The sequence below is a fragment of the Bos javanicus genome, chromosome 22 (genome assembly GCF_032452875.1).
Source record: "Bos javanicus breed banteng chromosome 22, ARS-OSU_banteng_1.0, whole genome shotgun sequence".
NCBI lineage: Eukaryota > Metazoa > Chordata > Mammalia > Artiodactyla > Bovidae > Bos > Bos javanicus.
This window is the reverse complement of record NC_083889.1, coordinates 52,265,357-52,291,149: the sequence shown is the minus strand read 5'-3', so window position 1 is coordinate 52,291,149 and position 25,793 is coordinate 52,265,357. Positions and strand designations below refer to the sequence as shown.

General features: G+C 45.3%; 2 protein-coding genes across 6 annotated transcripts in view; both read right to left on the bottom strand.

Moving 5' to 3' along the window:
• SCAP (SREBF chaperone) overlaps nt 1-16,032 on the bottom strand; it is a 49,402-nt gene extending 33,370 nt beyond the window's left edge. For both annotated transcript variants that reach the window (XM_061397644.1, XM_061397645.1), the window contains exon 1: nt 15,911-16,032. In XM_061397644.1, the coding sequence (XP_061253628.1) occupies nt 15,911-16,032 (122 nt within the window). The remainder of the gene's footprint in view (nt 1-15,910) is intronic.
• A 2-nt stretch (nt 16,033-16,034) lies between these two features.
• ELP6 (elongator acetyltransferase complex subunit 6) overlaps nt 16,035-25,793 on the bottom strand; it is a 78,511-nt gene continuing 68,752 nt past the window's right edge. For 3 of the 4 annotated variants that reach the window (XM_061397656.1, XM_061397660.1, XM_061397657.1), the window contains one exon: nt 16,035-16,130. In XM_061397656.1, the coding sequence (XP_061253640.1) occupies nt 16,035-16,130 (96 nt within the window). The remainder of the gene's footprint in view (nt 16,131-25,793) is intronic. The other variant, XM_061397658.1, reaches the window with a different exon arrangement.

The window sequence follows — 25,793 nt, the reverse complement described above, 5'->3', positions numbered from 1 at the left end:
TGGCTCTTGCCCCTTCTTTTTCAAGATAACTCAGTTTCAAGCCTCAGCTGCAGTATTCCTTCCACAGGAAGTCCTTCCGCTCCCCCCAAAGTCCAGGTTAATAAGGCCTCTCCTGCTGCTGCTGCTGCTAAGTCACTTCAGTCGTGTCCGACTCTGTGCGACTCCATAGATGGCAGCCCACCAGGCTCCACCGTCCCTGGGATTCTCCAGGCAAGAACACTGGAGTGGGCTGCCATTTCCTTCTCCAACGCATGAAAGTGAAAAGTGAAAGGGAAGCCACTCAGTCGTGTCTGACAGCGACCCCATGGACTGCAGCCCACCAGGCTCCTCCGTCCATGGGATTTTCCAAGCAAGAGTACTGGAGTTGGGTGCCATTGCCTTCTCTGGCCTCCCCTCCTAGGAGCTACCAAAAAGCCCCATACTCATCCCAAAACGGTCCTTACCATTGACCATGAACCTGCCTCTTTCCGTCTCTGAGAACCTGCGATGTGCCAAGTGCCTTCCATCTTTTTGCTCAGTTAAGCCTCACCACAGCCCAATGAGGCACGCAGAAGCTATATCTCCCCCAAGAAAGTGACAGAACAAGTATGTGAACACAGGCAGTCTGGGCCCAGAGTCCACTCTCTTAATATCATGCTATACTATCTGGTATTACAGTTTTTTTTTTTTCCCCAAAATGACCATAAATTCCTTTTAATATAAGCACAAGAAAAAGATTCTACAGAAATACAAAATGCAAGGTAATCATCACCATCCATGGCTACCAAATGTGAGACCAAAAGGAATGCTTGGAAAAAAAGTGTCGGGCAATTTTACAAGCAAAAGCACTCACTTTATCAAGGTCAGAAAAAAAAGACCAAAGATAGAAACTGGAGGTTTCTACCACCACCCCACATTGCTTCTGCAAACTCGTTTCAGTAAGCCAGATTCTGTCGTGGCTTACTCTGACCTTACAGGGGCACAAGGAAGGAACCAAGTCTTCAAACCCCTCCCTGAATTTCCTGTCTCAGCTCCACCCATCCAGCTGCTCAGACCAAGCACTCTGAGCTTGCAGTCTCTCACACTCCACACCTGGTGCTCAGAAAAATCCCAAGACTCCATCTTCAAAATACACCCAGACTTGGCCACATCTCACCACCTCCAGGGCCTTCCCTTAGACTGAGCAACAGCTATCAACTCTTATCTGGAGTAATGCACTAGTCTAGCTAGACTTCCTGCTTCTCCTGCTGAAATCACTTGTTTCCTCATCAGGTACAAGTACACTCTGAATCTCCCCACCTCCCAGCCCACACACCTCTCTGTTGCTGTGCCCGCAGAGCCCACGGCTGGCCACCCAACACCTCTCCAGGGCCTGCTGCTGCCCTACCCTTGATCCCCCTCATCTGATCTCTGGACATGCTGGCTCAATTTCCAGCTGCCAGCACTGGCATCTCTTCACCTGAGAGTGTTCCACTGCTGCTGGAGGCCTCTCTGCCTCACAGACACGGGCCCCAAGTGCCAACTGAGGATTAATGCTGGAAGCAGCCCAGTCGGTGGTTCATGTTATTATTGTACAGATTAGGGGTCGGCAAACTACAGTCCATGTCCTGTATTCATGTGGTCTGTGAGTTCAAAGTGATTTTTACATTTTAAAAGGGTTAAAACCAAGAAGACCTACAATTAACACCACCCTCCTCCCCCTCCGCCACCAAAAGATGCCACTTTCACCATAGAGGACTGGAATGCAAAAATTGGAAGTCAAGAGATACCTGAAGGGGGAAAAAAAAAGAGATACCTAGAGGAACAGGCAAATTTAGCCTTGGAGTACAAAATGAAGCAGGGCAAAGACTAACAGAGTTCTGCCAAGAGAATGCACTGGTCATACCAAACATCCTCTTCCAACAATACAAAGAGACAACTCTACACATGGACATCACCAGATGATCAGTACAAAAATCAGACTGATTATATTCTTTGCAGTCAAAGATGGAGAAGCCCTATACAGTCAACAAAAGGAATACCTGAAGCTGAGTGTGGCTCAGACTATGAGCCCCTTCTTGCCAAATTCAGACTTATGTTGAAGAAAATAGGGAAAACCACTAGGCCATTCAGGTATGGCCTTAATCAAATCCCTTATGATTATACAGCGGAAGTGACAAACAGATTCAAGGCATTAGATCTGATAGAGTGCCTCAAGAACTATGGATGGAGGTTCTTAACACTGTACAGGAGGTGGTGACCAAAACCATCCCAAAGAAAAAGAAATGCAAGAAGGCAAAATGGTTGTCTGCAGAGGGCTTACAAATAGCTGAAAAAAGGAGAAGCGAAAGGCAAGGCAAAAAAGGTAGATACTTAACTGACTGCAGAGTTTCAGAGGATAGCAAGGAGAGATAAGAAAGCCTTTTTAAATGAACAATGCAAAGAGGAAGAGAAAACAACAGAATGGGAAAGACTAGAGATCTCTTCAAGAAAATCAGTTAACGAGGAACATTTCATGCAAAGATGGACACAATAAATGACAGAAACAGCAGGGACCTACCAGAAGCAGAAGATATTAAGAGATGGCAAGAATACACAAAACTGTACAAAAAAGGTCTTAATGACCCAGATAACCATAGGTGTGTGATCACTCACATAGAGCCAGACAATCATGGAGTGTGAAGTCATGTGGGCCTTAGAAGGCATTACTATAAACAAGGCTAGTGGAAGTGATGGAATTTCAGCAGAGTTATTTCAAATCCTAAAAGATGATGCTGTTAAAGGGCTGCACTCAATACGCCAGCAAATCTGGAAAACTCAGCAGTGGCCATAGGACTGGAAAAGGTCCGTTTTCATTGCAATCCCAAAGAAGGGCAATGCCACAGAATGTTCAAACTACTGGACAACTGCGCTCATTTCACATGCTAGCAAGGTAAAGTTCAAAATCCCTCAAGCTAGGCTTCAAAAGTATGTGAACTGAGAACTTGCAGATGTTCAAGCTGGATTTAGAAAAGGCAGAGGAGCCAGGGATCAAATTGCTAAGATCCACTGGATCTAGGAAAAGCAAGAGAATTCCAGAAAAACATCTACTTCTGCTTTATTGACTATGCAAAAGCCTTTGACTGTGTGAATCACAATAAACTGTGGAAAATTCTGAAAGAGATGGGAATAGCAGACCACCTTACCTGCCGCCTGAGAAATCTGTATGCAGATCAAGAAGCAACAGTTAGAACTGGACATGGAACAACAGACTGGTTCTAAATTGGGAAAGGAGTATATTGTCAAGGCTGTATATTGTCACCATATTTATTGAATTTATATGCAGAGTACATCATGCGAAATGCCAGGCTGGATGAAGCACAAGCTGGAATCAAGACTGCCAAGAGAAATATCAATAACCTCAGATATGCAGATGATACCACCCTAATGGCTGAAAGTAAAGAGGAACTAAAGAGGCTCTTGATGAAGGTGAAAGAGGAGAGTGAAAAGGCTGGCTTAAAACTCAACATTCGAAACACTAAGATCATGGCATCTGGTCCCATCACTTCATGGCAAACAGATGGGGAAAAATGGAAACAGTGAGAGACTTTATTTTTTTAGGCTCCAAAATCACTGCAGATGGTGACTGCAGCCATGTAATTAAAAGACCCTTGCTCCTTGGAAGAAAAGCTATGACAAACCTAGATAGCCTACTAGAAAGCAGAGACATCAGTTTGCTGACAAAGGTCCGTATAGTCAAAGGTATAGTTTTTCTAATAGTCATGGTGGATGTAAGAGCTGGACCACAAAGAAGGCTGAGCGCAGAACTGATGCTTTTTAACTGTGGTTTTGGAGAAGACTCTTGAGAGTCCCTTGGACTGCACAGAGATCAAACTAGTCAATTCTAAAGGAAATCAACCCTGAATATTCACTGGAACGACTGATGCTGAAGCTTCGATATTTTGGTCACCTGACGCGAAGAGCTGACTCACTGGAAAAGACCCTGATGCTGGGAAAGAGTGATGGGAGGAGGAGAGAAGGGGACAACAGAAGATAAGATAGTTGGATGGCATCACTGACTTAGTGGACATGAGTTTGAGGAAACTCCAGGAGATGGTGAAAGGCAGGGCAGCCTGGCGTGCTGCAGTCTATGGGGTCGTAAAGAGTCAGACACAACTGAGCGACTGAACAACAACATATAAAACAAAACAACCAAAGAAAAATTTGTGACAGAGGCTCCACGTGGCCTTCCTATGCGGCCCTGCAGGGAATGAGTCTGCTGACCTGGCAGAGGATGCAGCTCCCCTGATCCGAGGGGGAGCTCTGAGGCGGAAGACCTGCACTGTTCCTCAGTGTCTCCGAATGTGACTCTGGGGTGGCCCGTGGTGTAAACTTGCTGGATAATGTACCTCCCCTTCCAACTCCTTCTCCCACCCGCTGACCACTGTTCATTCCATCTTGCACATAAGCTGCTGCTGCTGCTAAGTCGCTTCAGTCGGGTCCGACTCTGTGCGACCCCATAGACGGGGGCCCACCAGGTTCCCAGGTCCATGGGATTCTCCAGGCAAGAACACTGAAATGGGTTGCCATTTCCTTCTCCAACGCATGAAAGTGAAAAGTGAAAGTGAAGTCGCTCAGTCGTGTCCGACTCTTTGCGACCCCATGAATCGCAGCATGTCAGGCCTCCCTGTCCATCACCAACTCCCGGAGTTCACTCAGACTCATATCCATTGAGTCAGTGATGCCATCCAGCCATCTCATCCTCTGTCGTCCCCTTCTCCTCTTGCCCCCAATCCCTCCCAGCATCAGAGTCCTTTCCAATGAGTCAACCCTTCGCACAAGGTGGCCAAAGTACTGGAGCTTCAGCTTCAGCATCATTCCTTCCAAAGAAATCCCAGGGCTGATCTCCTTCAGAATGGACTGGTTGGATCTCCTTGCAGTCCAAGGGACTCTCAAGAGTCTTCTCCAACACCACAGTTCAAAAGCATCAATTCTTTGGCGCTCAGCCTTCTTCATAGTCCAACTCTCACATCCATACATGACCACAGGAAAAACCATAGCCTTGACTAGACAGACCTTTGTTGGCAAAGTAATGTCTCTGCTTTTGAATATGCTATCTAGGTTGGTCATAACTTTTCTTCCAAGGAGTAAGCGTCTTTTAATTTCATGGCTGCAGTCACCATCTGCAGTGATTTTGGAGCCCCCAAAAATAAAGTCTCTCACTGTTTCCACTGTCTCCCCATCCATTTCCCATGAAGTGATGGGACCGGATGCCATGATCTTCGTTTTCTGAATGTTGAGCTTCAAGCGAACTTTTTCACTCTCCACTTTTCACTTTCATCAAGAGGCTTTTGAGTTCCTCTTCACTTTCTGCCATAAGGGTGGTGTCATCTGCATATCTGAGGTTATTGATATTTCTCCCAGCAATCTTGATTCCAGCTTGTGTTTCTTCCAGTCCAGCGTTTCTCATGATGTACTGTGCATATAAGTTACATAAGCATAAGCTGCACTCAAATCCTTGTCTCAGGGAGACCAAACTAAAACATGCCCTCTACCCACTAAATGCTGACCAAACTCCCGTGTATCCTTCAAGGCCACCTCATCTTTCCAACCCAAGCAGTTAGGCACCTCTCTTCTACACTCCCACGACAACCTGCAGACACTGCTCCTCAATTCACCTGCTTAATTAATGTAAGATATATGAGGTGGGAACATGTCCCTCTAACTTTCGCATCCTCATACCAGCCACACGGAAGATGTTCAAGATGTGCAGGCTGATTTTTAACCTACCAGACGCTGTACCAAGGACTAGCTTCATGGTGTGCACCTATGTGGCTGCGTAAGGCCCCACGTTCAGAAGGGCCTGGAGCTTGGGGTTTAATGTTCTGCAGTAGATATGCAGAAATTCTTAACAAATCTCTCTTTTGATTTGTGCTTCATAAACCAAGTCCATCACAACGGCACATGATGTGGAGTACAGGTTCACAGGTGGTCCCTCCACCCTCAGACAGGTGCGTGACCACCAGCGCCCCTGCTCACCTGTGTCCCAGGATCTGGCCATCCCCTTCCAGTCCAGGTATCCATGTGCTGCTGCTGCTGCCTACAGGCGCCCGACCAAAACCAGTAGGTGTTCAGCAGCGCACACCTTGCTGGGTCCTGGAGCTGGGTGAGGCGTCGGCCGTGGCTTATCCCAGGCTGGCTGCACCACAGCACACTGGATGGCAGGAGCAACTGGGCAGGAGCAAGCCTTTCACCCACGCGCATCTGAGCATACTGCAGCACCTTTAGTGGTACTTTCCCCTGCTTTTTGAGGAGGCAGCCCTGCACCTTCATGCTGCACTGGGTAACGATGGTGTTACGATGGGAGCTCAGGCGACACTGAAGACACACAGGAAGAGCACCCAGAAAGATGGCACGCGGGGGCGTGGCACAGGACTCCCCTCCGGAGGCACCAGCAGTCAGACGTGCTTCCTCTCTCCCCTTCTCAGGGGAGAGCAGCACAGAACTAGGGTGGGGCGGTGAAAGTCTACAAAGGGAAACTTCTAAGATCTCTTGATCTCTCTTCTGTTTGAGGAAGTCTGGGTTGATAAGGGCGCCTTTGATCTCCTCCAAGCCCTTCAGAGCTTTTCCGGAGTTTGTGTGCAGGGCCAGAGGTAACTTCTGCTTGGAGGGAGCCTCTGGCTTCGGAGTGCTGAACAGGACCCAGGAGCGGCTGCTGTAGCTGGGCCCTGGGCTCCTGCATCTGGGTTTGGGGACACAGGTCCACGGTGCTCAGACGTCCTTCCCAGCCTACCAGCCCAGGTCTCAAAGCACAGGTGCAGACCCGGCTTCTGTTACTCAGATTTCTTTCTCATTCATGAAAAGAATCTAATCATGTTCAGAGTGGTCACAGGGTACAGAAAGAAGGAGCCTGCTCTGTAAGCCCCTGAGTGCCCACCTGCAAAGGGTCCACGACAATCATGGGAAAACCGGGAGAGAGAGGTTGAGAGCAGAGGCCACCACAACCGAGACGTCCAGTCTCAGCCTGAAAGGGCTGCTTTGCTCCAGAGAAAAAGGAGGAGGAAAGGGCCATGTCTGCACTCGGATACCCACACACTCTGCAGGATTCACCTCCCTCAGGGGGTTTGGAATGGTCTCATGGTGATTCCAACTTGCTCTCTAAGGTAAAATTCACCCTCTGTAACCACGAGCAGCACGTTATGGAATCACAAGTGACCCACTGACCCCCACATAAACCTCTGGCCCACAGGGACGGCAACCCAGCTGGCCTGGCACCCAGACACTGTTCCTTCATGCCACGGTGCACCCACCACTTCCCACAGCAGGCCCAAGCAACAGCACCCTCTGCCTTGCTGGGCCGCTACTGGGCATCCTGGTGGCCTAACTAGCTCTAGGAAATGTAAACAGACACCTGTCGCCACAGTGCCTACTTGCTACAAGTTTCATCAGATTTTCCCAAAGGAAAGAGCATTCATGGCTCCCAGGGTGACCCTGTGATGAACAGGCACACATCTCAGGAAGCTGCTAGAGCCAGACAGAGGGAACAAAAGCAGCAGTCCCTTCATCAAGCTGAATAAGTCTCTCGTTCCATGTACAATACAGGTAAGCAATTGAATGGAGCCTGGGCATCTAATGAAACCACTAAAAGCGTTCTATTCACTTCTCCAAAGAAGACATACAGATGGCCAATAACCACACGAAAAGATGCTCGACAGCACTAATTACTCAGCTCAGTTCAGTCGCTCAGTCGTGTCTCTTTGCGACCCCATGAATCGCAGCACACCAGGCCTCCCTGTCCATCACCAACTCCCGGAGTTCACTCAGACTCATGTCCATCGAGTCAGTGATGCCATCCAGCCATCTCATCCTCTGTCGTCCCCTTCTCCTCTTGCCCCCAATCCCTCCCAGCATCAGAGTCTTTTCCAATGAGTCAACTCTTCGCATGAGGTGGCCAAAGTACTGGAGTTTCAGCTTCAGCATCATTCCTTCCAAAGAAATCCCAGGGCTGATCTCCTTCAGAATGGACTGGTTGGATCTCCTTGCAGCCCGAGGGACTCTCAAGAGTCTTCTCCAACACCAACAGTTCAAAAGCATCAATTCTTTGGCGCTCAGCCTTCTTCATAGTCCAACTCTCACATCCATACACGACCACTGGAAAAACCATAGCTTTGACTAGACGGACCTTTGTTGGCAAAGTAATGTCTCTGCTTTTGAATATGCTATCTAGGTTGGTCATAACTTTCCTTCCAAGGAGTAAGCGTCTTTTAATTTCATGGCTGCAGTCACCATCTGCAGTGATTTTGGAGCCCCCAAAAATAAAGTCTCTCACTGTTTCCACTGTCTCCCCATCCATTTCCCATGAAGTGATGGGACCGGATGCCATGATCTTCGTTTTCTGAATGTTGAGCTTCAAGCGAACTTTTTCACTCTCCACTTTTCACTTTCATCAAGAGGCTTTTGAGTTCCTCTTCACTTTCTGCCATAAGGGTGGTGTCATCTGTATATCTGAGGTTATTGATATTTGTCCTAGCAATCTTGATTCTAGATTGTGCTTCTTCCAGTCCAGTGTTTCTCATGATGTACTCTGCATGTAAGTTAAATAAGCAGGGTGACAATATACAGCCTTGACATACTCCTTTTCCTATCTGGAACCAGTCTGTTGTTCCATGTCCAGTTCTAACTGTTGCTTCCTGACCTGCTTACAGGTTTCTCAAGAGGCAGGTCAGGTGGTCTGGTATTCCCATCTCTTTCAGAATTTTCCACAGTTTATTGGGATCCACACAGTCAAAGGCTTTGGCATAGTCAATAAAGCAGAAATAGATGTTTTTCTGGAACTCTCATGCTTTTTCCATGATCCAGTGGATGTTGGCAATTTGATCTCTGGTTCCTCTGCCTTTTCTAAAACCAGCTGGAACATGTGGAAGTTCACCAATAATGTACTGTTAAGCCTGGCTTGGAAAATTTTGAGTATTACTTTACTAGCATGTGAGATGAGTGCAATTGTGTGGTAGTTTGAGCATTCTTTGGCATTGCCTTTCTTTGGGATTGGAATGAACACTGACCTTTTCCAGTCCTGTGGCCACTGCTGAGTTTTCCAAATTTGCTGGCATATTGAGTGCAGCACTTTCATAGCATCATCTTTCAGGAGTTGAAATAGCTCAACTGGAATTCCATCACTTCCACTAGTTTTGTTCGTAGTGATGCTTTCTAAGGCCCACTTGACTTCACATTCCAGGATGTCTGGCTCTAGATGAGTGATCACACCATCGTGATTATCTGGGTCGTGAAGATCTTTTTTGTACAGTTCTTCTGTGTATTCTTGCCACCTCTTCTTAATATCTTCTGCTTCTGTTAGGTCCATACCATTTCTGTCCTTTATCGAGCCCATCTTTGCATGAAATGTTCCCTTGGTACCTCTAATTTTCTTGAAGAGATCTGTAGTCTTTCCCATTCTGCTGTTTTCCTCTATTTCTTTGCATTGATCGCTGAGGAAGGCTTTCTTATCTCTTCTTGCTATTCTTTGGAACTCTGCATTCAGATGCTTATATCTTTCCTTTTCTCCTTTGCTTTTCTCTTCTCTTCTTTTCACAGGCCTTATTTGTAAGGCCTCCCCAGACAGACATTTTGCTTTTTTGCATTTCTTTTCCATGGGGATGGTCTTGATCCCTGTCTCCTGTACAATGTCACGAACCTCATTCCATAGTTCATCACGCACTCTGTCTATCAGATCTAGGCCCTTAAATCTATTTCTCACTTCCACTGTAGCTACCATACGATCCACCAATCCCAGTCCTGGGAATATAAATGGAGCAAACGCTAATTCAAAAAGGTAACAGGCACTCTTAGGTTCACAGAAGCACTCCTTACAAGAGCCCAGACATGGAAACCACCTAAATGCCCATGGACAGATGAGTGGATACAGAAGATGTAGCACATTAAAAAAAAAAAAAAAAAGGAATATTAGTTATAAAAAGGAATGAAATAACGCCATTTGCAGCAACATGGATGGACCCAAAGATGATCATATGAAGTGAAGTCAGCAGGAGAAAGACAAGTACTATATGGTATCAGTTATATGTGGAAGCTAAAATATGACACAAATGAACTTATTTACAAACAGAAACAGACCCACAGACATAGAAATTTAAAACCAGTTACCAATGGGGAAAGGGGAAGGATACATAAGGAGTTTAGGATTAGCAAATACAAACTACCATATTAAAAAATAGATAAAACAAGGTCCTACTCTATAGCAAAGGGAAAAATATTCAATCTCTTGTAACAAACCATAATGGAAAGAATATGAAAAATAGTATGTATACATGGATAACTGAATCACTTTGCTGTAGAGTAGAAACTGACACAACATAATAAATCAACTATCCTTCAATTAAAAACAAAAATTACAGGAACTTCCCTGGTAGTCCAGTGGTTAAGGATCCACCCTGCAGGGGCTTCCCTGGTGGCTCAGCGGATAAAAATCCACCTGCCAACGCGTGACACGTGGGTTTGATCTCTGGTCCAGGAAGATGCCACATGCCAAGGGGCAACTAAACCTGTGCGCCAGCACTACTGAAGTCACACGCCTAGAGCCCGTGCTCTGTGACGAGAGAGGCCCATACAATGAGACGCCCATACCACAAGTGCAGAGTAGCCCTGCGCACAGCGACTAGAGAAAAGCCCGTGCAGCAAGAGGACCCAGTGCAGCCAACAGAAATATACAAAAATTATTTTTTAAATAATAATAAACACACAAACTTAAAAGAAAAAAAAAATCCAGTGGCACTGCAATTGTTTCTCTCAGGCTGAGACTATGGGAGGGTCTGTGTTTGGCATTACCATCTGGCACAGATATATATATACCATCTTGGTATATACTACAGCCATCTTCATTGAGGTAGCTATAAAACTCAACTGCATACACTCTCCTCAATGTCTATTATGTAGGGCCACTACCTCAAAAAGCCTCTCTGTCCTCTGTCTAGGCAGATCCTGGCACACTGCAACTGAGACTCTCTTTCTCCAGCTTCTTGGTCAAGGAGCAGACCCCTGCAGTGAAAGTTAACAGCACCAAAGTGTTCTTCATAAAGTTCACATCACCCCAGTGAAGTGGAGAAACCACAGATGTGGATCCACCACACAGACCTGCCAGTTGCAGCACACCACTTACTATCTCGCCGTACAAGCTTCATCATCAGCAGAGGAGCTAATAACCACCTCCTCCAAGGATGTCAGGTGAGCAAATGAAACATCATGTGTGGAAGTGCTTGCGCACGAAGCCAGTGCTCAGTGAACATGAGTCTCCACTCCCTCTCACCAGCCCAGTCCACCCTGAGGGCCCCCACCCGTTCCCAGGACTGATGTTCCGCCAGACACACCTGTGGGATCTAAGACAGGCATCCGCCCAGCTTGACTGCAACTGGGCTGCTGCTGCTGTTCAGTCACCAAGCTGAGGCCGACTCTGTGACCCCATGGACTACAGCAAGCCAGGCTTCCCTGTCCCTCACCAGCTCCAGGAGTTTGCCCAAGTTCAAGTCCATCGAATCAGTGATGCCATCCAGCCATCTCATCTTCTGTCACCCTCTTCTCCTTCTACCTTCAATCTTTCCCAGCATCAGGGTCTTTTCCAATGAATTGGCTCTTCACATCAGGTGGCCAAAGAACTGGAGCTTCAGCTTCAGTGTCAGTCCTTCCAATGAGTATTCAGAACTGATTTCCTTTAGGATTGACTGGTATGATCTCCTTGCTGTCCAATGCATTCTCAAGACTCTTCTCCAGCACCACAGTTCAAAAGCATCAATTCTTCGGCACTCTGCCTTCTTTTATGGTCCAACTCTCACATCCATACCTGACCGCTGCAAAGACCATAGCATTGATTATATGGAACTTCGTCGGCAAAGTGATGTCTCTGCTTTTTAACACAGTCTTGGTCATAACTTTCATTCCAAGAAGCAACTGTCTTCTAATTTCAAGGTTGCAGTCACCATCCACAGTGATTTCAGAACCCAAGAGGAGGAAATGTGTCACTGCTTCCACCTTTTCCCCTTCTATTTGCCATGCAGTCATAGCAGCAAATGTCACGATCTTCATTTTTTGAATGCTTTTAGCCAGCTTTTTCACTCTCCTGTTTCACCCTCATCAAGAGGCTCTTTAGTTCCTTTTGCCTTCTGCCATTAGAGTGGTATCATCTGCATACCTGAGGTTGTTGATATTTTTCTCAGCAATCTTGATTCCACTTGTAACAGCCAGCCCAGCATTTCGAATGATGTGCTCTGCATATGAGTTAAATAAACAGGGTGACAATGTACAGCCTTGACGTACGCCTTTCTTAATTTTGAACATCAGTTGTTCCAAATAAGGTTGTAACTGTTGCTTCTTGACCTGCATACAAGTTTCTCAGGAGACAGGTAACAGGTAACCTGTCTCAGGAGACAGGTCTGGTATTCTCATCTCTTGAAGAGTTTCCCACAGTTTGTTATGATCCACACAGTCAAAGGCTTTAGCATACTCAATGAAACAGAAGTAGATGTTTTTCTGGAATTCCCTTGCTTTCTCTATGATCCAATGAACGCTGGCAATTTGATCTCTAGTTCCTCTGCCTTTTCTAAACTCAGCTTATACATCTGGAAGTTCCTGATTCAAGTACTGCTGAAGCCTAGCTTGAAGGATTTTGAGCATAACATTACTAGCATGGGAGATAACTGCAACCGTCCAGTAGTTTGAGCGTTCATAAAGAAAGCTGAGTGTCAAAGAATTGATGCTTTTGAACCGTGGTGCTGGAGAAGACTTTTGAGAGTCCCTTGGACTGCAAGGAGATCCAACCAATCCATCCTAAAGGAGATCAGTCCTAGGTGTTCATTGGAAGGACTGATTTTGAAGCTGAAACTCCAATACTTTGGCCACCTGATGCGAAGAGCTGACTCACTGGAAAAGACCCTGATGCTGGAAAAGATTGAGGGAAGGAGAAGAGGACGACAGAGGATGAGATAGTTGGATGGCATCACCGACTCAATGGACATAGGTTTGGGTGGACTCTGGGAGCTGGTGATAAACAGGGAGGCCTGGCGTGCTGCAGTTCATGGGGTCGCAAAGAGTCAGACATGACTGAGCGACGGAACTGAACTTGAACATTCTTTAGTACTGTCTTCTTGGGAAATTGGGATGAAGACTGACCTTCTCCAGCCCTGTGGCCCCTGCTGGGTTTTCCAAATTTGCTGACATACTGAGTGGATCACTTTAAGAGCATCATCTTTTAGGATTTTAAGTAGCTCTACTGGAATTTCATCATCTCCACTAACTTTACTGGCAGCAGTGCTTCTTAAGGCCCATTTGACTTCACACTCCAGGATGTCCGGCTCTAGGTGAGTGATCACACCATTGCGGTTATCCGGGTCAATAAGATCTTTTCTGTACCGTTCTTATGTGTATTCCTGCCACCTCTTTTTGATCTCTTCTACTTCTATTAGGTCTTCACCACTTCTGTCTTTTACTATGTCCATCACTGCATGAAATGTACTTTTGATATCTCAAAGTTTCTTGAAGCGATCAGTAGTTGTTCCCATTCTGTTGTTTTCCTCTATTTCTTTTGAAAAAGGCCTTCTTGTCTCTCTCTGCTATTCTCTGGAACTCTGCATTCAGGTGAGCATACCTTTCCCTCTCTCCCTTGCTTTTTGCTTTTCTTCTGCAACTGGGCTACACTGGTTGCTAAATACTATCACATTTGCCTCTTCCCCTATCCCCAGCCCCATTCGAATTCACCTTGAGTCACGGAATCTTCCATACTTGAGACCTTAGCCACAAAGGTCAGAAAGTTTTCATACCAGAGGCCCCTATCATAAATCCAAGGACAATTTGTTTTGAAACACATGTGTGATATCAAATTATTCATTCAAAGATAAATCCCAGTTGCACCCAGCTACACTCACAGCTGCTGCCCCCATCACACACTCCCTGTCTGGGAAGCTGTCTGGACCCGGCTGGCCAAATCCAATCCTCCAAAGGTGAATGGCAAGAAGAAACACCCTTTCCTTTCTGTTACTAGAGCTGTCCTTGTGGAAAGGGAGTCACAACTACCTCTTCAACTGCCCACTGAGAAGACAAGCTGAACTCAGGGTGCTCATCCATTATAGATTTACCTAGCGCCCTCCCAGGTGCAGAGGCACATGCACAGAGGCTATCACACAAGTGAGGATGTAGGACAGGGGAGCTGGGCACCACCCACCCCTACAGAAGGCGACAGGAGCAATAACGACCAGGAGTGTCCCCACAAACCACTGCTCCAGAAGTCAGAATAAAAAGTACTTTTAGCTGAGATGTGGTAGAACTTTTCAAGACAGACACACAGTCTAGTGTTCTCAGCATGTAGACCCCTGGCCTGGGAAGTTGTTTAGAGACGCACATTCTTGGCTTCACTCAGACCTAGGAACGAGAAACTCTGGGGTACAGCCCGGCAGTTTCGTTTAACGGGCCCTCCTGGTGATTCTGATGCTAGAGCAGCTTTAAGAATCACTGTCCAAGCACATGAGCCAGACCTAGAAAAGGATGATTCTCAAAGACAGAGATGTGTAAACTGACTTAAAGGAAAGAATACAAGGAAAACCAAGAGCTGGGTTCTCAGAACACTCCTAATTCATCAGGTGCAGGATAAAGCCACAAGCATCTTATCATGTACAACACAAATTAACAAAGTTTAAACAAATACACTGAACCAGAGTGACAAGAGTGGGGGACACAGTGCCACAGGTGCAGGCACCAGGATCCCTGGCCTGGATCTGAACTCGGTTCCCTGCTCATTGGTTGTGTAGACTAGGCAAGCTTTAAACCTCCATCCTCCCTTTGGTTAAATGGAAATATAACTGGACCATTTCCCAAGGTTTTTCTGAGGATCAACGAGACGTTTAATTATATACCTGCTGAAGCGCCCAGCAGGAAATTCTCAAGAATATGCTCATCTTTCCTTGTCCTAATTAAGGAAGAACTTGGGATCATTAACAACCGAACCATCTTTCTTCCAGCACAGCAATGTAAACTTCTATAAACATTAGATGTGCAATGAATCTGGAAACCAGAATTCTTCCCAGAGACAAGGACAACGAGGTGGGCTCTTTTCTTGTCAGTGTTTGCAAGCCAAAGGGGACCCCTGGTTATCACCTTACATCAAGCCTCTCCTTCTACAGTGTCTTCATCAGCCACAGCTTTTAGGGTTCTCCGGGGCCCTGGGACAGCGCAACAGACATGGAGAGAGGGCGGCACAGCTCTCAGTGCTGGTGAGTGCGGCGGGCCCAGGGACCAACCAGGTCAGAAGGAGGCTCCCCAGGAACACAAGAAAATGACTGAAGAGGGAGGTGCCTGGTGATCCAGTGGTTAAGAATCCACCTTGCAATGCAGAAGACACCGGTATGATCCCTGGTCCAGGACCTAAGACCCCACATACTGCAAGACAACTAAGTCCAACAACCAGAGAGCCCGCACACTGCAAGTACTGGGCCCACACATAACTAGAGAGTCCATGCAACAAAAGATCCCGCGTGAGGCAATGACAGGCCCGTATGTAGAAAACCCTATCCTGGGATTAGCCTGCAACACTGATGGTATCCCAAGAATTGTTGAAGTGGACTGTTCTTGCAACACTCCAAGGCTCCTGCTCTTAACCAGATACCAAAAGGAAGCTACCACTGCTGAGAAGGAAAATTAAAAGATCACGCTTTTATTCATCCTGCAGTTTCTTAGAAACATCTCAACGTTATTTTGAGAAATTCTCAATAATATGAACAAATCTGGCGACTTACTAAATTAGGGCGAGCCTGGACTGTTCTAGTGCAGTGGCTTCCACCCCAGGACTAGAGCTTCCCACTGGTGGGCCGGGATGAGCCTCAAGTTCCACTGTGTAAAAAGACACAGTCCAAGGGCTACACAACAGTCAGGGTTAGGAGGTCGACTGGCCCACCATATACAGGGCAACTTGGAAACATACCAGCAGGCTAAGATGCAGAGCCCCGTGAAGAGAATGATGGGGATGGGGTAGGACGCACAGAACAGCCCATGGTTGTAGAAGGCCTGAGATATCTTCTCACGCAGCCTTTCAGTCAGGGTCATCCTCAGCTGAAGTCACCTTGCTGCCATCCCGGAAAGTGACCATGGATCAGCCTGGCACACGCTGGATGGAACTGACAATGTACACCATTTGCAGACACCTGGCAAGAAGGGAGAAAAGCAAATTAGCAAAGAATACCTGGCTGTGAACACTAGGGCACCCAGGGGAGGTGGCAGGGATGTGGAGACCCAATCAGGATGTGTACAGGCAAGAGCTGGAGACATCAACTCCAGCCCACACATGCATATACACACGTGCATAATCTTGGTCAGCTCCTAGTGACTGTGGGCAGTGTCCAAATAAGTCTAACCAAAGAAACCAAAAAACTGCCCCTCTAGTTCTAGTAACAAACTCTCAACCATCTTCCACATTAGGCACTGTCTTAAAAAGGCCACTCCCTCGAGAGGGCACTGTTCTCATATGTGGCACAGGAGAGCATGCCTGTGTAATCGACAGCACCTTCAGCTGCTCTCAGCCAAATGGACTTTCTGGAAACCCTCCCCCCTGTTCTTTGTGCAAAGGCCAGACCAAGAGAAATCCTTGGGAAAAACCTTCAAGGACTGACCCCTCAAAAAACACATTTCTTGCACAAACAGTGATTCACTGATAAAGAACGTTCAGTGAGGTCAGCCCTCAACGTAAAAACACCAAAAAGCCTAGGCCCCTGACATAAAACAAATTGCACTGCAAGGTGGAAGTCTCTGCTTCTGGTCCCCTGTTGCTCTGGGAACATGTGGGGCAGAGGGCCCCTTCTGCTCCTGCTGCCCAAGCTGTCTCCTTCTTTGAGGGACACCGCCCAGCGCGACTCAGAACACTAGCTTTCTGCACAAGATCCACCCTGTACGGACTGTCAGTTAAGGTCCTCTCCCTGACCCCCATCAGGCTGGTCATGTCTGTCTCCCTGGACTTTGACTTCTGACAAAAAGAAGCAAAACTGGACATGGCAGTACTGAATCCTCCCTGAGAGGTTCCACCTCCCACATCACTGCACTGCTCTGGCTCCAGTCCTTTCTGAAGACTCATTAGGTCTTCCTTCCGGCCATTCCATATCCTTCCAATTAAATCTCTGTTTTGTCTGTGCCTTGCTTCCCAACAGAGAAACTTACACCCCAAAAAATCAGAATATAAAATTCTAACAGAAAGCCCCAGAGATCTAGAATTCCTTTCCCTGCTGAGCTCTCCAATGAAATTCACGTGTAAATCTACTTCTGGAATTCCCCAGTGGTCCAATGGTTAAGAATCTGCCTGCCAATGCAGGGGACACAGGTTCAATCCCTGGTCTGGGAAGATTTCACACGCTGTGGAGCAACGAAGCCTGCAGGCCACAACCACTGAGAGCACTGTACTAAAGCCCATGAGCCGCAACTGCGGAAGGCGCGCACACTGACAGCCCGTGCTCCACAGCACCAGAAGCCGCGGCAAGGAGAGGCCACACAGCACGACTAGACAGCAGCCCCCACCTGCTGCGACTAGAAAAGAGCCAGCGCACAGCAATAAAGACCCAGCACAGCCGCTACATTAACAAATAAAAATAAAACCGTATTTCTTAAAAAAAAAAAAACTACTTCTCCTGTTCCGTGTTGCTATTTTCCAGTCTGTGCTGGACGTGTGTCTCAGTGTGATCTGGCTCACTGATGAAACCCAGGCCAAAGAGGTGATGCCTCAGAAGTGTGAGACCAGAAAAGAGAAGCAAGAGCAGTCACACCACAGCCAGTTAACAAGAAGGGATTCACTCCATCAGCCTTCCTGGAGGCACAAGCCACAAGCATGCGTGCAATCCTCCAGTCCAAGAACCTTCTAAGCAAACACGACACTGAGCCTCTGTGGGTCAACTCAAAAGGCAGCAGGCAGGGGAGCCAGCAAGTGACAGCTCTGCCCAAGTAGCAGAGCTGCTGACAAGAGCCCAGCCATTCCCCAGGCTCACCTGCAGCCCCAGAGCTCACGAAGGTCCCAGGCCAGGGCCCGCAGAAGGACCCCGCAGCTGCGCTCCCCACCAGCATAACCCAGGACTCTGGGGAAGCGACCTTTCTGCTCCCACGCCCCTAACCCTCCATCCTGCCCCAAGGGGGAAACAAACACGAATGAGAAGCCTGTCTGTGGGAAGACACTGTCAGGAACAAGCTGGGGCTTTTCCAACCTCAGTCCTCTGCCAAGCCCCACGTCTCTTCCCTTAAAGGTCCCCAAACCAAGTCCACCAGGAAACTGTGATCCTACTAATCCTCATCTTCTTCTCAGGCCTCTTCTGTTATCTTATACATGAAATTACTAATATGAGGAAACAAAAACATCTCCCTTCATTCTGCACCAAGTCCAAGTCATTTCTGACATGATCTTAGTCATTTTCAGTTCCCATTCATCTTTATTACAAAGTAAAGTTATGACCAACCTAGACAGCACATTCAAAAGCAGAGACATTACTTTGCCAATATCGTCTAGTCAAGGCTATGGTTTTTCCGGTGGTCATGTATGGATGTGAGAGTTGCACTGTGAAGAAAGCTGAGCGCTGAAGGATTGATGCTTTTCAACTGTGGTGTTGGAGAAGACTCTTGAGAGTCCCTTGGACTGCAAGGAGATCCAACCAGTCCATTCTGAAGGAGATCAGCCCTGGGTGTTCTTTGGAAGGAATGATGCTGAAGCTGAAACTCCAGTACTTTGGCCACCTCATGCGAAGAGTTGACTCATTGGAAAAGACTCTGATGCTGGAAGGGATTGGGGGCAGGAGGAGAAGGGGATGACAGAGGATAAGATGGCTGGATGGCATCACCGACTCGGTAGACGTGAGTCTGAGTGAACTCCGGGAGTTGGTGATGGACAGGGAGGCCTGGTGTGCTGCGATTCATGGGGTCACAAAGAGTCGGACACGACTGAGCGACTGAACTGAACTGAATTGTTCATTTTCATAGCACCCGGAAAACAAAATCATGAAACAAACAAAAAAAGAAGTCCAAATTCTAGTTCCTTACACAGCCCACCTACCTGGACCTGGCAAGAGAATTAACTTATCTTTCCTCCACTATGTTCACTTTGACACAAAGCTATTCCAAAGCCCAATTTATCCAACCTGAACTGAAATTTTCTCTTTCCTACATTGCCCCACACTTATAAATTTCTTCAGCTCAAAATCTACACTCTGAACTCAGCTTCTCAAATTTAAAGAGACACAACAGTTTTTATGTGATATGTACACATACAGTGGAATGTTATTTGGCCACAGAAAGGAATGAGGTTCTGATATACACTACAACATGGATAGATCCTGCAAACATGCTAAATGAAATAAGGCAGACACAACAAGACAAACTTTATATGATGCCACTTATAAGAAACATCTAGATTAGGAAAATTCAGAGAGACAGAAGACAGATTAGAGGTTACTAGGAGCCTGGGGACAGACAGGATAGGAAGTTACTAATTACAGCTTCTTTCTGGCTTGATGAAAAGTTTTCGAAATAGATAATGGTGATGGCTGCACAACACTGTGAATGTAATTAATGTCCCTGAATTGCACAATTAAAAATAGTTATCATGGCAAATTATATGTTTATACATACTTTAACACAATAAAAATAATTTAAAAAATTAAAAACATAATTTAAAAAAAATAGTGACTTGAAATAATTTTTAAAAATTAAAAATAGACACAATATGTAGAAGGGATGGAGGCCCTGGGGGCCTGAGTGGCCCTATTACACAAAAATGTAAATGATTTTGTCCAATGCCTTCACGGGAGACCCTGCTACAAGCAAAAACAAAGGGCTCTGTTGTTATAGACCAAAATTATAGAGCTGTATCGGAGAAGGCAATGGCACCCCACTCCAGTACTCTTGCCTGGAAAATCCCACGGACGGAGGAGCCTGGTAGACTGCAGTCCATGGGGTTGAGAAGAGTCGGACATGACTGAGTGACTTCACTTTCACTTTTCACTTTCATGCATTGGAGAAGGAAATAGCAACCCACTCCAGTGTTCTTGCCTGGAGAATCCCAGGGACGGGGAGCCTGGTGGGCTGCCATCTCTGGGGTCACACAGAGTTGGACACGACTGAAGCGACTTAGCAGCAGCATAGAGCTGTATGTATAAAGAAAAAAAACTATTGGAACCAGAACAAAGAACAGCCCTGGAGGAAGTCTACAGAGAGGACAAGCCCAGGTCAAGTCAGACCCACTGGCTCAGAGGACAAAGGGCACAAAGAACAGGAGGAGTCCCTGAGGGCAGGCTGGGGAGGCAGACGGGTGCCACTGTGTCACGAGCTTGCCGAACCTGTGATTCTGAACCAGCCCCAAACCAGATCACAGATGCTCAAGTTTTAGAAAAATCCATACACGTAACATACATTAACATAGAACATTATTTTTTAAAAAAAGAGATGATGGTCTATTTTGTGCCTATATTCACCAAACTTTCAGCATTTAAAATTCTCTTCAACCAACTCACAAAAGTTAAACACTCAACCAAGAAAAATAAATGTGTCAAAGCCCCAAGGACAGAGTAGGAAAAGAGATGCAAAAAACGACATAGACTGCAGGCTCTGTCTCAAAGCTTTCCAAGATCATTTGTTGAAAAGCCTTACCATCTCCCCTAAATTTCAGCCACACTGGACCCATCATGCTTATTCTTACCACAAATATTTACTATCTCCTTTCTCTGGAATAAATACCCAGAAGTGAAACTGCTAGGAAACATAAAACGTACTATACAACCTAAGACTGCCAACGTATTTTCCAGAGTACCCACACCGTTTTACACTTCCACCAGACGCGACTTCGTTTCTTGGCATCCTTACCAGCATTTGGTATTGCTACTATTCTTTATTTTAGCAGGATTAATAGGAGTGTATAAGTATCTTATTTGATCTTGATTTGCATTTCCCTAATGGCTAGTGAGAAGAAAAGGAGAAAAAGAAAGATACACCCATTTGAATGCAGAGTTCCAAAGAATAGCAAGGAGAGATAAGAAAGCTTTCTTCAGTGATCAATGCAAAGAAATAGAGGAAAATAACAGAATGGGAAAAACTAGGGATCTCGTCAAGAAAATTAAAGACACCAAGGGAACATTTCATGCGAAGAAGGGCACAATAAAGGACAGAAATGGTGTGGACCTAACAGAAACAAAAGATATTAAGAAGAGGTGGCAAGAATACACAGAACTGTATAAAAAAGATCTTCATGACCCAGATAACCACAGTAGTATGATCACTCGCCTAGAGCCAGACATCCTGGAATGTGAAGTCAAGTGGGGCTTAGGAAGAATCACTATGAACAAAGCTAGTGGAGGTGACGGAATTCCAGTTGACATATTTCAAATCCTAAAAGATGATGCTGTGAAAGTGCTGCACTCAATATGTCAGCAAATTTGGAAAACTCAGCAGTGGCCACAGGACTGGAAAAGGTCCGTTTTCATTCTAATCCCAAAGAAAGGCAATGCCAAAGAATGTTCAAACTACCGCACAATTGCACTCATCTCACACGCTAATAAAGTAATGCTCAAAATTTTCCAAGCCAGGCTTAACAGTACATTATCTGTGAACTTCCAGATGTTCCAGCTGGATTTAGAAAAGGCAGAGGAACCAGAGATCAAATTGCCAACATTCACTACTAGATCATGGAAAAAGCAAGAGAGTTCCAGAAAAACATCTACTTCTGCTTTATTGACTACACCAAAGCCTTTGACTGTGTGGATCACAATGAACTGTGGAAAATTCTTCAGGAGATGAGAATACCAGACCACCTTACCTGACTCCTGAGAAATCTGTATGCAGGTCAAGAAGCGACAGTTAGAACTGGACATGGAACAACAGACTGGTTCCAAATTGGGAAAGGAGTGCATCAAGGCTGTATACTGTCACCCTGCTTATTTAACTTATATGCAGAATACATCAACATCATTCGAAATGCCAGGCTGGATGAAGCACAAGCTGGAATCAAGATTTCTGGGAGAAATATCAATAACCTCAGATACAGATGGGCAGATGACACCACACTTATGGCAGAAAGTGAAGGGCCTAGAGAAACTAAAGAGCCTCTTGATGAAAGTGAAAGAGAAGAGTGAAAAAGCTGGCTTAAAACTCAACATTCAGAAAATTAATATCATGACATCCAGTGCCATCACTTCATAGTCAATAGCTGGGGAAACAATGGAAACAGTGAAGAGACTTTATTTTTGGGGGGCTCCAAAATCACTGCAGATGGTGACTGCAGCCATGAAATTAAGACACTTGTTCCTTGGAAGAAAAGCTATGACCAACCTAGACAGCATATTAAAAAACAGAGACTACTTTCCTAACAAAAGTCTGTCCAGTCAATACTAGTTAAATCTTCTTTAAAGATTTGACAGAATTTACTAGTGAAGCCATCTGATCTTGGGCTTTTTCCTTCTGTGTGGGAAGTTTTTAAACTATTAACTCAATCTCTTTATCTGTCAAGTCTATTCAGATTTTCTATTTCTTCTTGAATAAATTTTGTTAGTTTGTTTCCAGAAATTTGTCCATTTCACCTAGGCTATCTTATTTATTAGCATAATATTTGCCGTTCATAGTATTATAGTCATTTTTATTACTGAAGGTTAGTGGTACTGTCCCGTCCCCACTTTCTGTAATGATTCCAGTTATTTGAGCTTCCTCTTATTCTCTGTTGATCTTTTAATAAAACAAACTCTTGCTTTTATGTACTTCACTATTTTCCTAGTTTCTCTGCATTTGTTTACACTCTAGTCTTTATTATTTTCTTCCTTCTGTTTGTTTTGGGTTTATTTTTATCTTTTCTAGCTTCTTTTTCTTCTTTCTCTAGTTTCTTAAGGTTACTGATCTGTTTTTTCTTTCTTAATACAGGCACTAACAGTTGTAAATTTCCCTCTAAACACAACTGTAGTTGTATCCCACAGCTTCCGTATTTGTGAATTTTTGTTTTGTTTTCATTCGTCTCAAAAGTATTTTCTAACTCCTCACATACTTTCTTCTTTGATCCACTAGGTATTTAGGAGTTGCTGAGATCTCCTTATATAATATATTCTAGTTATTCTAGATGTAAGTCCCTGCCAGATATATTGTTCACAAGTATTGTCTTCAAATCTGTAACCTGTCTTCTTAAAATTCTTTTCACAGACTCTATGATAGAGCCAAAGCTTTTAATTTTTGATCAAGTCTAATTTATCCTATTTTTTCCCCCTTTATGGATCATGCTTTAGGTGCCATGTATAAGAATTCTTCACCAGACTTCCTTGGTGGTGCAGTGGATAGGAATCCACCTTTCAAAGCAGGCGACACAGGTTCGATCCCTGGTCTGGAAAGATCCCACATGCTGAGAAGCAACTAAGTCGGTGGGCCACAACCACTGAGACAGCGCTCTGGAGCTTGCAAGCCGCAGTTACTGAGCCTACATGCCACAACTATTGAAGCCCACGCACCCTAGAGCCTGCACACCCCAACTACTGAAGCCTTCACTCTAGAGAGTCTGTGCTCTGCAACCAGAGAAGCCACCACAATGAGAAGCAATGAGAAGCTCATGCAAAGAGTAGCCCCTGCTCGCTGCAACTAGAGAAAGTCCATCCAAAGCAATGAAGACCCAGCACAGCCAAAACAAAATTAAAATGCTACAACAGATAAAAAATAAATTAAAAAAAAAAATTATTCACCAAGCTTTACTTCTAAAATCATTCTCTGATGTTTTCTCCTAAAATTTTTAATTGTTGTATATTAGTGGCTCAGTGGTGTTTGACTCTCTTCGACCCCATGGACTGTAGCCCACCAGGCGTCTCTGCCCATGGAATTCTTCAGCCGTTCCTTCTCCAGGGGATCTTCTGGAACCAGGGATCAAACCTGGGTCTCCTGCATTGCAGGCTATCCTTCACTGTCTGCTGCTGCTGCTGCTGCTAAGTCGCTTCAGTCGTGTCTGACTCTGTGCGACCCCACAGAGGGCAGCCCACCAGGCCCCCCGGTCCCTGGGATTCTCCAGGCAAGAACACTGGAGTGGGTTGCCATTTCCTTCTCCAATGCATGAAAGTGAAAAGTGAAAGTGAAGTCACTCAGTCGTGTCTGACTTTTAGTGACCCCATGGACTGCAGGCTCTCCATGGGATTTTCCAGGCAAGAGTACTGGAGTGGGGTGACATTACCTTCTCCGTTTACTGTCTGAGCCCACCTTAAATCTATGAAACATTTGAGTCAATTTTTTGTGTAAGATGTGAGGTTAGGTTTGCATTTTGTTTTTCCCTGTGGATAACCAACTGTTGCAACACCGAATGTTAAAAAGACTACCTTTCCTCCACTGAATTGCTTTGGCACCTGTCTTAGCCCTCTGGGCTGTTACAGCAGAAATAGCATACACTGGTGGCTTAAACAATAAATATTTACTCTTCACACTTCGGGAGTCTAGGAGTCCAGGCCGAGGCACTGGCGGGCTCAGCTGCTGCTGAGGGCCCATCTCCTGGTTCACAGGTGGCCGTCTGCTCACCGCCTTCACCTGGCAGAAAAGGCAGTGAGAGCTCTCTGCGGCCTCATTTACAGGGCTGGTTCCCATTCATGAGGACTCCACCCTCATGACTTAATTATCCCCCAAAAGGCTATGATTTCCTGATATAATCACACTGAGGGTTTCAACATAAGAACTTGTGGGGGACACAAACATTCAGTCAAAAAGCAACTGGCTGTACCTGTGTGAGTCTATTTCTAGGTTTTCTAAACTGTTCCACTGATCTGTGCGTCCGTCCCTCCCCCAACACCACGCGGTCTTGATGACTGTAGCTCTAAAGTCTTGAAATGGGTAAAGAGATTCCTCTCATTTTATTCTTCTTCAAAATTGTTTTACCTTTCCTAGTTTCTTTGCCTTTCCATATAGATATTAGAGTAATCTTGTCTATGTCTAAAAAAAATTCTTGCTAGAATTTTGATAGGAATTACAATAAATTTGCATTATCAATTTTGAGAAGAAATGATATTCCTGCTATGTTTAGTCTTCCAACCTATGAAGGAAATATCTCTATTTATTTAATCTTTGATTTTTTTTCCCCTTGGCAGCACTGCAGCTTATGGGATCTTAGTTCCCTGACCAGAGATTGAACTCATGTCCCCTGCAACGGAAGCAGAGAGTCCTAACCACTCACAGGAACTCCCTCTTTAATCATTACTGTATTACTTTAATCATTACTGTTTTTAGCATACAAGTGCTATACATGTTTTGTTAGATTTACACCCAATTTTTTTGACTGGTTCTGTTTTCAATTTCAGTTTCCCCGTGTTAATCGCTAGTACAAAGAAATATAACTGATTTCAATATGTTGCTCTTGTATCCTGCATTTGTGCTGAACTCAATAATTAGTTCCAGTCTTTTTGTATATTCCTTGGGATTTTCTAAGTAGAATATCATGTCAACTGCATAAGAAACATCTTTCTTTCTTCCTATAATGTCCACACACACTTTTACTGCACTCCATCTCCACTCCTTCTGAGACTTTGATAACATGAAAGATAAACGTTTTGTTATTTTCCCATGGGCCCCTGAAGATCCCTTCATTTTTCTTCAGTTTATTTTAAAAATCTGTTGTTCAAATACATACGTTTTGCCCTTCTACCTTCAGGTTAACTGACTTCTTAATATATCTCTATTCTGTCACTGAGTCCACTCAATGAATTTTAAATATAGTTTCACTTATAGAACTTCCAATTTAAGTGTCTATCTTTCCATTTGTTTCAGAAATGTTCACCCTCGAGGAATAACGTGGTAGTCCAGGGGTAAAGAATCTGCCTGCCAATGCAGGAGACACAGGTTCGACC